The sequence below is a fragment of the Littorina saxatilis genome, linkage group LG3 (genome assembly GCF_037325665.1).
Source record: "Littorina saxatilis isolate snail1 linkage group LG3, US_GU_Lsax_2.0, whole genome shotgun sequence".
Lineage (NCBI taxonomy): Eukaryota > Metazoa > Mollusca > Gastropoda > Littorinimorpha > Littorinidae > Littorina > Littorina saxatilis.
This window is the reverse complement of record NC_090247.1, coordinates 65,224,511-65,239,132: the sequence shown is the minus strand read 5'-3', so window position 1 is coordinate 65,239,132 and position 14,622 is coordinate 65,224,511. Positions and strand designations below refer to the sequence as shown.

General features: G+C 41.2%; 1 protein-coding gene across 1 annotated transcript; it reads right to left on the bottom strand.

Annotated features, from left to right (window-relative positions):
• Positions 1-3,734: 3,734 nt before the first annotated feature.
• On the bottom strand, positions 3,735-13,811 carry LOC138962978 (uncharacterized). The gene is made up of 13 exons (XM_070334949.1): positions 13,034-13,811; positions 12,520-12,655; positions 11,235-11,394; positions 10,371-10,541; positions 9,856-9,947; positions 9,123-9,349; positions 7,890-8,134; positions 7,198-7,420; positions 6,764-6,853; positions 6,272-6,486; positions 5,841-6,041; positions 5,255-5,429; positions 3,735-3,948 (listed from the first exon to the last, which is right to left on the bottom strand). Exons 1-13 carry the CDS (start codon positions 13,272-13,274, stop codon positions 3,833-3,835), a joined length of 2,292 nt encoding a protein of 763 aa, XP_070191050.1. The 5' UTR covers positions 13,275-13,811; the 3' UTR covers positions 3,735-3,832.
• Between the last annotated feature and the right edge of the window lie 811 nt (positions 13,812-14,622).

Sequence of the window (14,622 nt, the reverse complement as noted above, 5' to 3'; positions counted from 1 at the left end):
ATACACGCAAGATACAAAAAAATCGCAACTGTAGCAACAGTGCGACATGTTTTGAAGCTAATCACGTCGACATTCGGGTTTTCCGAGTGTAGCAGACGACGCATTGAACCGAAAAGGTTTCGAAGTAAGTATTACGACAACAATGACGTCCGTCGATCACCACGAACGTTTCTACCAGGTTTTCGGCCACTGGTTCATTATTCAAGTGTCCGCGCTTGTCACATTTCTGAAAGGACTGATTTGTCCATGATATTTCACTATTTAAATTAAATGTTCTCTACTGTGTGATGAGCAGCATGTTGGTTAAACGGGCCCATATGTGCAGTTGTCCGTTTTCGCAAGCTTGATTTCAGGCTTAAATTGCTTTTTCGTACAGCAAACTCGAGATGTGCTTTACACTCAAGGCACAAATGTGACCTTCCACCACGGAATGAGTCGCATGTCACCTTTGCATGATTTTTATAATATTAATTTATTTTAAAGAGTTTTGTATGCTCTATCCAGTGGTGAAAACCGTTTTAGAAAAGAGCTAAAACTGTTCTAGTTATAAGCCTGTGACGAAGGTGACCCTCACACTGATACCTGACACCCCCGGGACATATCCTAGCGCAGAACCGTGCGAGGTGACATCCGACTCATTCCGTGGTGGAGGGTCACACATTTAATTGTTTGTACTGTCTCTTCGGCTACTTTTGAGTACCCTCCAAAAACAAAAACAACACATGTTTGCAACATATTTTATTTTGCAATTCAAATATGCAACTCTATCCATGCGCACCTTTTGGCACTTTGTCACATGTTTGAATTGAAAGTACGCTTAATACAAAGAGGACACTCTATTTGCGCAGATTATGTTGAGACGTTTTAGTTGTTATGTTAAGGGAAATGTACTGACTTCAGGATTTGATATCGTTGTACGCGTATTAGTTTGTGTTTGATTGTTTGTTGGCTATCGTGTTTTATGTTGCACTTTTTATTGAACAATTTGGAGTAAATTGTAATCATCGATCAGTGTACGTGAATAACGTTCACCCGCGATCAGTACCAGAAACGCCGAAGTCCCGATTCTCGATCATCATATTTTTTCATTGCGGTCGCGGGCGCATGCGTATAGCAGATGAAACTCGTCCGTTTTTAGGAAATCGATGTGGAAATATCAAACAGCAAACGGGAATAATGGTTTCCATGTGCGACAACTTTGGGAGGAGCGATGAAAAAAACCAAACGCCCAAGTAAATACCAATCCAAAACCAAACTGTATTTCTAGACAGGCAATTAAATGCTACAGATCCACGTTCATTACCAACTAGTGTGTAAAATAAGGAGGCAACACCATGCAAACCGAAACCATTTGACTGGATTGTGCCCCTCGGCATGCGTGTGTGTTTCCCACCTGCCTTACCCGAGTCTCTCAACCGGTGTAACACGAGAAAATTACTCCCACGAGATTTTTACTCCGGAGTAAACATTTCGTACGAAAAAGTTACTCCCTTTACGAAAAAAAGCACTCCCCCATTGCACGAGAAAATTACTCCCCAAGACAGGTGAGTTCCGAGTAAACATTTCGTACACAAATGTTACTCCCCTCACGAATAAATAACGAATAAATTACTTCACCCCAACACGAGCAATTTAACCTCCCATGCCAGGTGTACGAAATTTTTACTCCCTTGTCCCCTGTTAGTCTTGGTGGTGGAAGGGGTGGAAGGAGGGTAGCGCGACATTCGTGTGCGCGAGATCACTTATTGGCATTATCCCTTCGCCCGCATCCCATTTTTGCGTACGATATTTTTACTGGAAGTAAAATAAAATGGGGAGTAAACATTTCGTGGAAGGAATAATTTTTTCGTGCCTTGGGGAGTTCTTTTCTCGTACGAAAAGTGTACTCGGAGTAAGAATTTCGTACGAAATATTTACACCAGAGTAAATTTTTCGTGGAGTAAAAATTTCGTGTTACACCGGCACTCCTTCAAAAAGCCTGAGCGGTTGATAAAGTTCTCTTCTTTACAGGCAGGAACAAGATCGGTCGCCCACTCGCCACAGGCGACTAGAAATGACTGTTGGCTTAACAGATGTTGAGACAGAGATCGGCAAATTGCTGAGTTTAATTATTTTTAGTTATGAAGAGTTTGCAAAGAGGTTTTGAGATAGTAGATGATCCTTTTCTCACACAACACACTTAAACATGTGTATATATACAACATGACACAAAACAACACAACACAACACGACACAACACGACACATCACAACACAACACGACACGACACAACCACACGCAGCAACCCTGTTTAGGTTGTTCTCTGCTATCGATTAGAACAGAAATTTAGTTTGTAAGTCACTTCTTTACATAGCCCAAAATTATGGAATCAGGGCTTCTCTGGTATTGAGCATTTTCATACCAAATACACCAGGTTTTTTTTTTATACAGCATTTGGTAAATGTGATCCTTTTAAAAGTTAGCAAGTAAAAAAAAAACTCACTATGATCCTGTTGTTGCTTTTTCAACCTTTTTCTCCTTCTCACTAGTGATTACGGATGGACAGACAAAGGAATGACAAGGGAGGAAACTATGCTATTTCCCGTGTCCTTCTTTCAAACCTAACTTTCAACCTAGCGATTTGTTATAGTTTAATATCAAAGACAAACTTGATAAACGAAAAGGTATAAAATAAAATAACAAGTCGCGTAAGGCGAAAATACAATATTTAGTCAAGTAGCTGTGGAACTCACAGAATGAAACTGAACGCAATGCCATTTTTCAGCAAGACCGTATTCGTAGCATCGTCAGTCCACCGCTCATGGCAAAGGCAGTGAAATTGACAAGAAGAGCGGGGTAGTAGTTGCGCTAAGAAGGATAGCACGCGTTTCTGTACCTCTCTTTGTTTTAACTTTCTGAGCGTGTTTTTAATCCAAACATATCATATCTATATGTTTTTGGAATCAGGAACCGACAAGGAATAAGATGAAAGTGTTTTTAAATTGATTTCGACAATTTAATTTTGATAATAATTTTTATATATTTAATTTTCAGAGCTTGTTTTTAATCCGAATATAACATATTTATATGTTTTTGGAATCAGCAAATGATGGAGAATAAGATAAACGTAAATTTGGATCGTTTTATGAATTTTTATTTTTTTTTACAATTTTCAGATTTTTAATGACCAAAGTCATTAATTAATTTTTAAGCCACCAAGCTGAAATGCAATACCGAAGTCCGGGCTTCGTCGAAGATTACTTGACCAGAATTTCAACCAATTTGGTTGAAAAATGAGGGCGTGACAGTGCCGCCTCAACTTTCACGAAAAGCCGGATATGACGTCATCAAAGACATTTATCAAAAAAATGAAAAAAACATTCGGGGATTTCATACCCAGGAACTCTCATGTCAAATTTCATAAAGATCGGTCCAGTAGTTTAGTCTGAATCGCTCTACACACACACACACACACACACACAGACACACAGACACACAGACACACACACGCACATACACCACGACCCTCGTTTCGATTCCCCCTCGATGTTAAAATATTTAGTCAAAACTTGACTAAATATAAAAAGATAACACACACACACACACACTCACACACACACACACACACCATTCGTGACGTAGAGTCTGCTAGTCGGAATGGTCGATTTTCATTATCAGATGCACACAAGCATTCAAAACACAACAATACAACCTGTTGTCGGAAAATAGAAAGAAATATTCATCGTGTTTTCAGATTAAATCTCTGTTTTATTCTCACGAAAATGGCATAACTAAACAAGAAGATAAAACAAAGTAAATAGACTCTACGGAGGAACTGCTGACTAACTAACGGTCAGTATTTGCCCAAGTAGGCCGACCCAGTGATGTGAATCTGTGCATGGATGGCCGAATTACCTCTGTTTCGTGCTTGGTTGGGCTGCTGGCCTCCGATGAAGATGTCCATCGTACCTGTTACCAGATAATAAATTTTTTTTAAACGTACAGACGTTCTTACTTACTGCCCGTTATGCCTGTTGGCACGTTAGGCAGCAACTCCTTTGTTGCTGTTTCTGTAACAATCCTTTCTTTAAGGGACTGTGTTGTTAGCCCAGTACCCAACCCCCAACCTGGAGGACCAGTGGATTGCGCTTTCAGATTTCCACCCTTCGACCTGTCCGGTTTGGGTGGCCCTACCAGGAGAAAAATCGACCACCGGCATAGCTCTATAGGTCGCTGAGGCACGCTAACCCCCTCCTCCTCCCCCCCCCCCCCCCCCCGACCACGTCAAGGCGGTAATTAATCCATCGGGCACCCATTACAAACGCTCATGAATGTAGAATTCTATGACCGTCGGACTTCTGAAACTGCAACGCTGAAAACGCTTTCATTTGTCACGATATCTTAGGAATATTAGTCAACAGGAAAAGAGGTAGTACTGTGCCTTTTTGAAAATTGGAAAAAAACAGCAATCAAGTTCAAGTTCAAGTTTTGTTAGTCCATAACCCATGGGGGCATTCTGAACAATTAATACAATCAATACAATCATAATATATGCTAATATAGTAAATAAAAATTTTTTTTACAAATATGAAAAACTGTTACAAATTCTATTGATAAAGTCCAAAATATTCTTTAGCAATTTCTTTTTGTTAGTAGCAAACAACTTTTTAAATTTAAGTGCATTAGGTTGGTGGAATAGAGTGTATGGGGGGTTGGGGGACGGGGAGGGGTAGTTTCGGCAAACCAGCAAAACAGCAAACAGATGGCATCGCTCGTCAAAGCACAGAACCATGTGAGAACCATGTGAGGTTCCCCTCACTTTCCCTAAATGTGACAGCCCTCTTCAAGGACCTTGAAATAATCTAATAACTCTATATAGAAAGCAGAGAAAATAGAAAAGAAAAAAAAACCAGGAATTAAAATAAACACCTGCACCCCTTGACTTAATTGTCATCCATCGTCAAACCACAGCGTGAGCGCAATAGACCCAACCAACACCAGAAAGTCTACTTTGATATCAACGCCTCCTGTCACAGCCGCTTCGTAGTGTTAGAAAAACTAAAACATTAATGAAGGGGGGGGGGCGGGGTGGGGGGGGGGTAAATAAGAACTTACCTGGCTTCATGTGCAATCCATCGCCAAATGACAGCGCCACTGACTTAATTGGCTTCTATTAAAAAGTCGTACTTGGTGTTTGCGCCCGATGTAATGGCCTCTAACGGGACAAGTTAGAAATGAAGGGTACAAGCAAATTCAGAACGAGAAAAACATGTACCCTCTTTCACATGCCATCCATCGTCAAACCAGAGCGCCATGGACCTGGCTTCCACAACAAAGTCCACCTTGATGTCAGCGCCCCCTGTCGGTACGGTGTAGCGTTTGAACCACGCCAGCTGGAGCTTGGGGACCGGGACTGTGTTGTTGTGCCATGCGATGTACACCTGCGTCACCTAGCAACGACCAATTCCCTTTTAGCAACACTTGACAATAAAGTTGAGGTAGTGAATTGAAAGTAATTTTTGGATTGCAAGTTGTACTGGGGCAAATCGGATTAGTTCTCTTGTCATTATTTCCTTGTGTCTTTTTGTTTGTTTGTTTGTTTACTTTGTTTGTTGTTTTGCTTGTTTGTTTGTTTGTTTGTTAGTTTGATTTATTTGTTTATTTGCTTATTTGTTTGTTTATTTTGTTGTGTGTTTGTTTGTTCGTGTACAAAAGCGTAGTCTTCTATATGTTGTATTTATCGCGAGCTCTGCCCTAACAGTTTCTGTTCCTTAACCCACCCCCGCTCCTCCCCAATCGACCCACCCCGTAAAAAGATGTAAGAAGCATACAAGGGTAGATCGACACAACGAAAGTTGTACCTCGTCAGCTTCGAATGTTCCCGTATTTCTAATCCAGAAAGAACCGGTCAGTGGTTGTCCGGCCCTGACAGTGGTGGTGTGGACAGAGGCTGTGTACTCAAACGTGGTGTAGGACAGTCCGTAGCCAAACGGGTAGAGGGGCTCTCCTTCAAAGTAGCGGTACGTCCTGCCCTTCATCGAGTAGTTCACCATTGGTGGAATCTGAAACACGAAAGAGCAAAATCAACTGAAACAGGATGTTATAATTCACAGAAAAAGCAAGATGTGTACGCCACATTTTTAACAAAATGCTGAGGATGACACATGAAACTGGTATTTATTTTTACCTGTTCGATTTGACTTTAGTGAAAAATACATTGCTTTGTTTTCAATAATGTTTCAATAACAGTTGACAATTTTCGGCTGAACTCTTACATTACACTAATGCTCACTTGTGACGCAAGCAGTGGCCATGTAAATGGCAGTCTCCCAGCAGGCACCGCGCCCCTGACGTCATTAAGGAGGACGTGACGTAACGCGTCACCAGTTGCCTGAGCAGGAAAGAAACATTCCATTATGGCGGACACACGTGGATCCTGGTCAGCAAAGGAGATGTTGACAGGACCGGCGTTGAACAGCAGTAGTACAATGGGCGTGTCGGAAGGAGCTGAGTATAAGAAATGTATTGACATTGTCATGTGTGTACTTAGTAGAATGTACATAATTATATGCCTAGGTGTCTACATTCACAGATGCTAACATATTCTTCTTCACGTCAGTTGATTACTCTAAGCTTTCCGGTTTGATATACTGATATTAACGTGGGATAGAAACGTAATGAATAATGAATGTGCACATCTGTATTAATCATCTGCCTTATGTACACAGTAGCGAGAATATAGTTGTAAAACAAAGACCATGCAGACATTTAATTTTCCACTCACTGTTGCTGATGACGTCCTGTAAAAGGGTTTTCTGATGTCCTGGCAGTTCCGTGTCTGGTCTGTCCTGACCTTCTGCTTCTACGGCTTGACCTTCAAGAGGTAATAACAGTGTCAGATACGCGCACTATCACGCATACCTGCACCCGACACTCCCAAGCACGCACAGTACCCCCCCCTCTCACACACACACACACACACACACACACACACACACACACACACACACACACACACACTGATCGCTTCTGTTAATAATACTACGTGGAAAAAAATAATGGTGACTCACACTTAGATCAGCAACAATAACAATAATATCCGCAGCAGCAATCGCGATTTTATCAGGTGAGTCGTTATAGAAAAAGAAATATGTTAAACAAATACGAAAACAACATTGTCAAAGAAAAATATTTAACAGTTATAAAAACCAGTCTCACCAGTTCCCAAGACGACAAAGTTGATGTATGTGCCAGACACAGCGCGTCTTACTGCTGAAGAGTTGTAAGTTTTGCAGACAGTATCGTCGCAGCCAGAAGCATATTGTACCTTCGAAGCCAGTGGAGTCAGGCCTTCCAGTGGAGATATCATATACTTCCATGTCGGAACAGCGGAATAGGTGCCCAGCAACTGCTGTTCATTGTTGGCCATTGGTCCAACTACCTTCATGACACAGGAGTAACGACGAACATACACAAATCAAAGAGTTGTTGTTATTTTCTGATTTGAACTTCGGATAAGGCGCTATATAAATAAAGAGAATAATAAAAAATAAAAATAAAAATTTGATTTTGACATCTCGTTCCCGAAAAGGTCCGACTTGTTCCACATATTATGGGTCCAGTTCACGTTGTTGTGTTAATTTGTAAAACTTTACTGTCAATCGCTTGTCTCTTATGTCAGCTAAATCTATACATTTATCCTTGAATGTGCCTAATTGAGATATATGGTCTGGATGTTTAGCTTAAATGGCATTAACATGTTGTATTTATTCTGCAAAAACATGCATTTCTCTCGGGCTAGGTTTAACTGATCTTATATTCGGGATAAAATTCCTTTGCAGTTCTAAAATTGAAAAAGGAGAAGCTCAACCCTTCATTTAACGAATATACACATATTATTTGGCACTGACCCCAATCGTTCCAGTCTTATGTAGAGGCAGAACCCCGTTGTTCTTAAGCAGGACGAAGGTCTGCATGGCTGCCTCCAATGTCAATGCTCTATGCTCCGCAGTCTCCACGTCCGCTAAGCTCAGTTTGCTGTAGGGGTTCATTTCCGGTGGGTCAAACTCGCCCAGCCTCATTCTGGTGTAAAACAGCGGTTTGACCATCTCACGGACTTTAGCTTCCGTCAACTTATTTTGTTTGATTGCCTCCACTGCAAAACAGTCATTATACTTTAAAACCTCAGAGATGGAAAACGAGAAGAAAGAGTGTGTTTTGAGTAATCTGTTATGTTATATGAAGTCTTATATCGCGCGCGTATCTCCAGACTCGGACTCAAGGCGCAGGGATCTATTTATGCCGTGTGAGATGGAATTGTTTACACAATACATCACGCATTCACATCGACCAGCAGATCGCAGCCATTTCGGCGCATATCCTACTTTTCACGGCCTATTATTCCAAGTCACACGGGTATTTTGGTGGACATTTTGTATCTATGCCTATACAATTTTGCCAGGAAAGACCCTTTTGTCAATCGTGGGATCTTTAACGTGCACACCCCAATGTAGTGTACACGAAGGGACCTCGGTTTTTCGTCTCATCCGAAAGACGAGCACTTGAACCCACCACCTAGGTTAGGAAAGGGGGGGAGAAAATTGCTAACGCCCTGACCCAGGGTCGAACTCGCAACCGCTCGCTTCCGAGTCTGTTGGCTGGTTGGTTGGTTTGGTCCAAGAATACTTTGATGACTGGAAGGACAGACGGATCAATTGACCAAATGGGTGTAGTTTGTGAGTAAACGAATAAGTGAGTGAGTGGTTAAGTAAGCGCGAGATTTAGGCTGACTGATTTGAAATGTTTTGTGTGTGTGTGTGTGTGTGTGTGTGTGTGTGTGTGTGTGTGTGTGTGTGTGTGTGTGTGTGTGTGTGTGTGTGTGTGTGTGTGTGTGTGTCGGTGTGTGTGTGTGTGATTTCTAATATTAAACAACTAATATACTTAAGCTAATTAAAATGTGCAAAGGTTGCCTTTTAACGCTTTTTTAATTACTGTCATTACACATTGTAACCTGCGTGTGCGTAAGTAAATCTTAATCCAGTTCAGAACACGAACCAATTCCATTAATACTTTTATGGAAAACATTACTCATTATCATCTCATATACATAGAAAAAAATCATGCGTGGACAATAAATGACCTACACATGTACAAGTAGACAGGTCCAAAGTCACTGTCTCCCGGCAGTTCCAGGTTGCAGCCAGCGTTGACACAGGCAGCCACGGTGTCCGTTGTGGTGTTAAACACGTGACGTCCGTTGATGATGTCCAGCGCCCCTCCATCGCTGACCACGTAGCCCCTGAAGCCCCATTCCGTTCGTAGAATGTCAGTCAGAAGTGTTTCGTCAGCACAAGCTGGTACACCGTTAATTCTGGAATTCAAAAAAGTGTTCAGGACATTTTACAAATGGTGCCTTCCACAGGCACTGGTCCCGAGCCCCGATATCAAAGTAAAAATAAGCTGTAGGAGAGACGACCGTCCATCACCCTAACCAAGTGACATCCAAGACAAAAGCCCCGCCCACCTCGTGTCGAGTGCCTGTGGTACCTTCCTCCCCGGGTAAAACATCATGTAAACCACTTCAGATTTGTAGCAGCTTTTTTATCAATAGAGTAATACTGAACATTTGACATATCTAAATAAGCGATGTACGTTTTATTTATACATAGCCTTCACTTTTCGATTCAATACAGAAAGAGGTCAGGCATTACATATTTTTGTGTCGATTAATGTGCTAGTCTGGACAGACGCGAGATCATTTGCAGGTGGCTCATACAGGAAATAAGGTTATGTTAAGGGTCTTATCACGCAGTGCAATCGGAAAGAACGATTGCAGTAACTTCAGTACAGGGAGCACAGAGAATGTAACAATCGTACTTATTGTAGCTACACATAAGGCTGTACGTTCCTGCTTCCACGCATCTTCTGAAGGCAGGTAGAAATGTCGTTCGCCAATCTCTCTCCGATACCTGCCACAATCAGGGGCACAAAAAAGCATAAATAATACAACTGCGAACACAAAGTAAAAGAAACGGAAGAAACACGAATGGACGAGCCAAAGACTCGAATGACACGGGAAACAAAAGAAGAAGAACCAGAGAAAGAAAGAAGAGGGGCACGTTAATCGTTGTGTTTATGATACTTGTTCTTGGGACAGTTGAATAATCGTAACAAGGCTGTTGATAAGCTTGGGGTACAGATTTAGTCAAACAAAATAGCAATACTCGTCAATAGAAAACAAACGACCACACACACACACACACACACACACACACACACACACACACACACACACACACACACACGCACACACACACACACACACACACACACACACACACACACACACACACACACACACACACACACACAAACACACATTGAGTCTTTACCCGTGCATCAAAAAGGAATCTGGACACAGGAATATTCTCGGGGCCAGCGTAGGCATCAAAGTGTTTGCACCCAGCGCTGGCACGGACGTAGCGAGAGTGGTTGCCTTGGAGACCTTGGACGAAGGCCGCAGCGTACTCACCAGACAAGTAAGGGTCTTCTCCGTATGTTTCCTAAATGACAACCGGACAAATACACAGAAATAGATGATAAAACACATTAAAAAAAGCGATTACCACAGAAACAGATAGTTAAATATGTCATGAAAAACATTATAAACCGTAGGCTTGCTCTTGTGTTCATTCCTACGAATGTGAATTGTATGAGTATGTATACAACGAAAATTAAGCATTAATTGTTTAATACATGTGTGACGAAGACGATATAGTCACAAACTGTTGAGCTTCATTGCAATCCCTTCCGCAACATCTTGAGTGTCTGCCTACATACTTATCTAGGTGTAAGTCCTGTTAATCCGTCAAACGCAACCAAAACATGTGCACACCAATCGCAATGGCCAGTGTAAGAAGCAAATCTATTCACAGTGTTCTACATGTGTTAAAACTAAACCTGATAACAGCATAAACAGATTTGCGGGTGTTACTAAAGTGTCTGAAAATGTACACACAAAATTCCTGAAAGTGTTCAGGGTGATCACTTTCTTACGGAACAGTGAATTCCGTGCACACTTTAAGAACACGTGTGGACATATACGCGACACTTTCAAACACTCTTTATGCAGTTTTGAACCCACAGTTAGCATGTACAGTGTTCAAAAGGATTTGATTTGAAGTGCAATTTTCTGAACATAATCCTAATAATTATATTATACCATTTTTGTTCACCAAACACTGCGACTGACCCACCTGGTTTCTTCCCCATCGCGGGTCCCTCATGATGTTAATGACAGGGGAGAAGCAGGAGAGTCCTGTGTGTTCCTCGTAGTTGTTCTGCTCCACGAAGAACTTGTGATGACCCCGCACTTCCACCCCTGTGGCTTCAGCTACCTTGAAAATCAGGTCTGGGCTGCTCGACAGAAACTCACTTGCCTTAATAATATAGGATCAAAAATCGTGAAAGGTATGTGTGGAACGTTGAATTTCGATGTAATTTACCAATGATGAGGATATTCATATGGCGCAAATCCTAAAACAGTTCTAAGCGCCTCATAGAAACATATATAAATAATTTATTCCGTACACAATTCCAAATCAAATAATACACATCAAAATATACTTATACACTTTACAAAATGTTAACCCACATGCTTCCAAGTCAAATAATCATACACATCGAAATTGTACTTGTTAATGTTACGTGTCCTCTTGAATAAACTAATGATTCATTTTTATAGTCTGGATATCAGAGCAGAGCATTAGCAGTCTATCTTTAGCGGATGTTGGTTTGTATATATAATATATCACAGCTAGGGTTAGAAGTCTGTAGCCTTCAATCGCTAATCGACTGAAATCATCAGGCGAGTTGGGTGCATTCACATGTTGGCTGTGCACTTTGTTCCAAGAATGTCCAAATAATGAATATTGCACAAAGCCATGCACATTTTGAAGAGTCTTTAATTTACCTGAACATCCCAAAAATAAATTAATAGTGCACAAAGCCATACTAACTCGGAAGAGTCTCTAATTTACCTAAACATCCTGAACATACATTTATAGTGCACAAAGCCATACTAACTTGGAAGAGTCTCTAATTTACCTGAATATCCTAAACATAAATTAATAGTGCACAAAGCCATACTAACTCGGAAGAGTCTCTAATTTACCTGAACATCCTGAACATACATTTATAGTGCACAAAGCCATACTAACTTGGAAGAGTCTCTAATTTACCCGAATATCATAAACATAAATTAATAGTGCACAAAGCCATACTAACTCGGAAGAGTTTCTAATTTACCAGAATATCCTAAACATAAATATTGCACAACAAAGTTTGAGGAGTCTTTAATTTAACATCATGATAAATATTGCACAAAGCCATACAACGTTGGAAGAATCTTTAATTTACCTGAACATCATGAAACATATTGCACAAAGCCATACAAACTTGGAAGAGCATTTAATTTACTTGAGCATCGTAAACATAATAATTGCAAATGACCACAATAACTGGGAAGAGTGTTTGATTTACCTGAAGGCGGCGGCCAGACCCAAAGCCTGAGGATAACTCGTGCCGTGTGCTCCCGGAGCAGAGGACCCCCTGAGGCATTCTGTTGACCACTGGTACTGACCGATACCAAGCCTGGCTATCGCTTTGGCTGGACCCTCTGTTCACAGAAGAATCAAGTTTTTTAAATGGAATCAGCGTTAGCCTACACCTTTGGGGTGTAATGGTCGCGCAGGTAATCAGATAGACAGACAGACAGACAGACAGACATACATACATACATACATACAAGCACGCACGCTTGCACGTACACACAAACACACACACAATTGCACTTTAAAAAGCACTTCGGATAAAACTGCGCAAGGTTCCTCGTCACTGTACACTAATTGAATCAAACTGACCCACGGGGTTGTTTTCCAAATGGCAGCTGATAGTTAAATACACACACACAAACACGAATCACAAAAGCAAAGAGAGACACATCTGTCTGGACGTCCCAGTCGAATGGCGTACACACATAGAACATATTTCTTACTGTTTCCCCCGGATCTTCCTTTCGCCATCTGGTCCTGTATCTCCTCCAGGGTCAGTCTGTTGACCAGGTCAGCAACACGATCTTCCCACGGGAGGGACACATTACGGAACGGAAAGTTAACCATCGTCACGGCGCGTTTTGTGTGCTTTTTGATAGTTTCTTCCGCTTGTGAGCATCCCGTCAACGTACACAGAATACATGTCAAAAGTAAGCACTGTAAAGAACAGTGTAAACACGTCATTTTTTTGTGCTAATTTTGAAGATGTCTCAGGATAGAGATGCTCCAACTTCTTGAAATCACCACATAACTCACAATGTTCTCATCTTATACGCCACGAGGCAAAGATATTTGCAGATGCTGTGTTACCTGTCTTAATGAGATCTATAGAAATGCTGATGAGCAGTGAGAATCAAACTATGCAAACTTCACCAAGCTAAACATCTATCTTTTTCAGTAAAAATGTACGCTTCACCCCCCAAAAAGTGTACCAAGATGTTCTTATTGTTTTTAAGATGCGTTGATGTATGTACCGATAAGTTTGATAAGGAAACCGGTGCTAAAACAATCGGCCTACTGATCTCGACACATGTAGCCCGTTAAAAAAATGACACCCCCACTCCCCACCCAGCTCCATACTCGCACACGCTTCAAGTAGGTCAAGGTGTATGTGAACATTGGCTACCGGTGCATCGAGAGAAAACAGGTCATGTTGTATATGTCCGCTCTTTAACCTAACCGGGTCTGAGTTATGTGGTAAATGCGTACGTGTCTGGCTGATAAGATTGTATTGGAACACTTTCTTTCTTTCTTTATTTGGTGTTTAACGTCGTTTTCATATTGGAACACAATAAATGGCATCACTTTACGTGTTTCTTTCTGTATTTTTTAAAAACCTTATTATTTTTGATGTTCTTGTGCATTTTTATATGCTGTAGATTGTTTGCTGTTTGCATCTTATTTGGGTGTTGATTAACCGTTTGTTTGTTTGTTTGCTGCAAGAGGGGGAGGGGGGGCGCGGGACGGGGGGGGGGGGGGGGGGGGGCGGGGGTTTGGTGTTTTGGGTAGTAGTTACAGCAACTATGATTAGGATTTTTTTCAAATCAGTAGCATTTCATAATGAAACGTTCACAAAGCACTGACACGGACAAACAATGCGTTTCATCCGCTTCTCATTTGTAACAAGTAAGGATAAACGGAATTCGTGGCAATAGGGACTCAGTTTCCTTTAATGTGAAAATATTTGAAGAACAAAACACATACCCACATTGTATTTTTCAGAAGTGCTCGAAGTATATTGAGCTGTTAATCGAAAGGAACACACCGATAACATTATTGATAATTACAGCCCACTTACTTTAACATGCTCTTATTTCCACGATTCCTAATAATGACAGCTAGCTCACTTACAGGGTGACCCAAAAAAAAGAGTACCCAAACAAAACGTCATAAATTGAACAAAAATAAAGCAATCTTCATAAAATTTATTTACACACACAAGTAGCCTCTGCATGATTTGCACAGACAATTTTAGCGTTCTAGCTTGTCTTTCAGGAAAGTTATGCTCATTCTACAGAACATGCTCCAAATG

Coding starts and splice junctions, on each gene's coding strand:
- LOC138962978 (XM_070334949.1), bottom strand. CDS start 13,274: ATGACGTGTTTACACTGTTCTTTACAGTGCTTACTTTTGACATGTATT. Junction 12,656..13,033: donor AGGAAGATCCGGGGGAAACA/GTAAGAAATATG, acceptor TTCTGTGAACAG/AGGGTCCAGCCAAAGCGATA. Junction 3,949..5,254: donor TGGATGGCATGTGAAAGAGG/GTACATGTTTTT, acceptor ATCTGGTAACAG/GTACGATGGACATCTTCATC.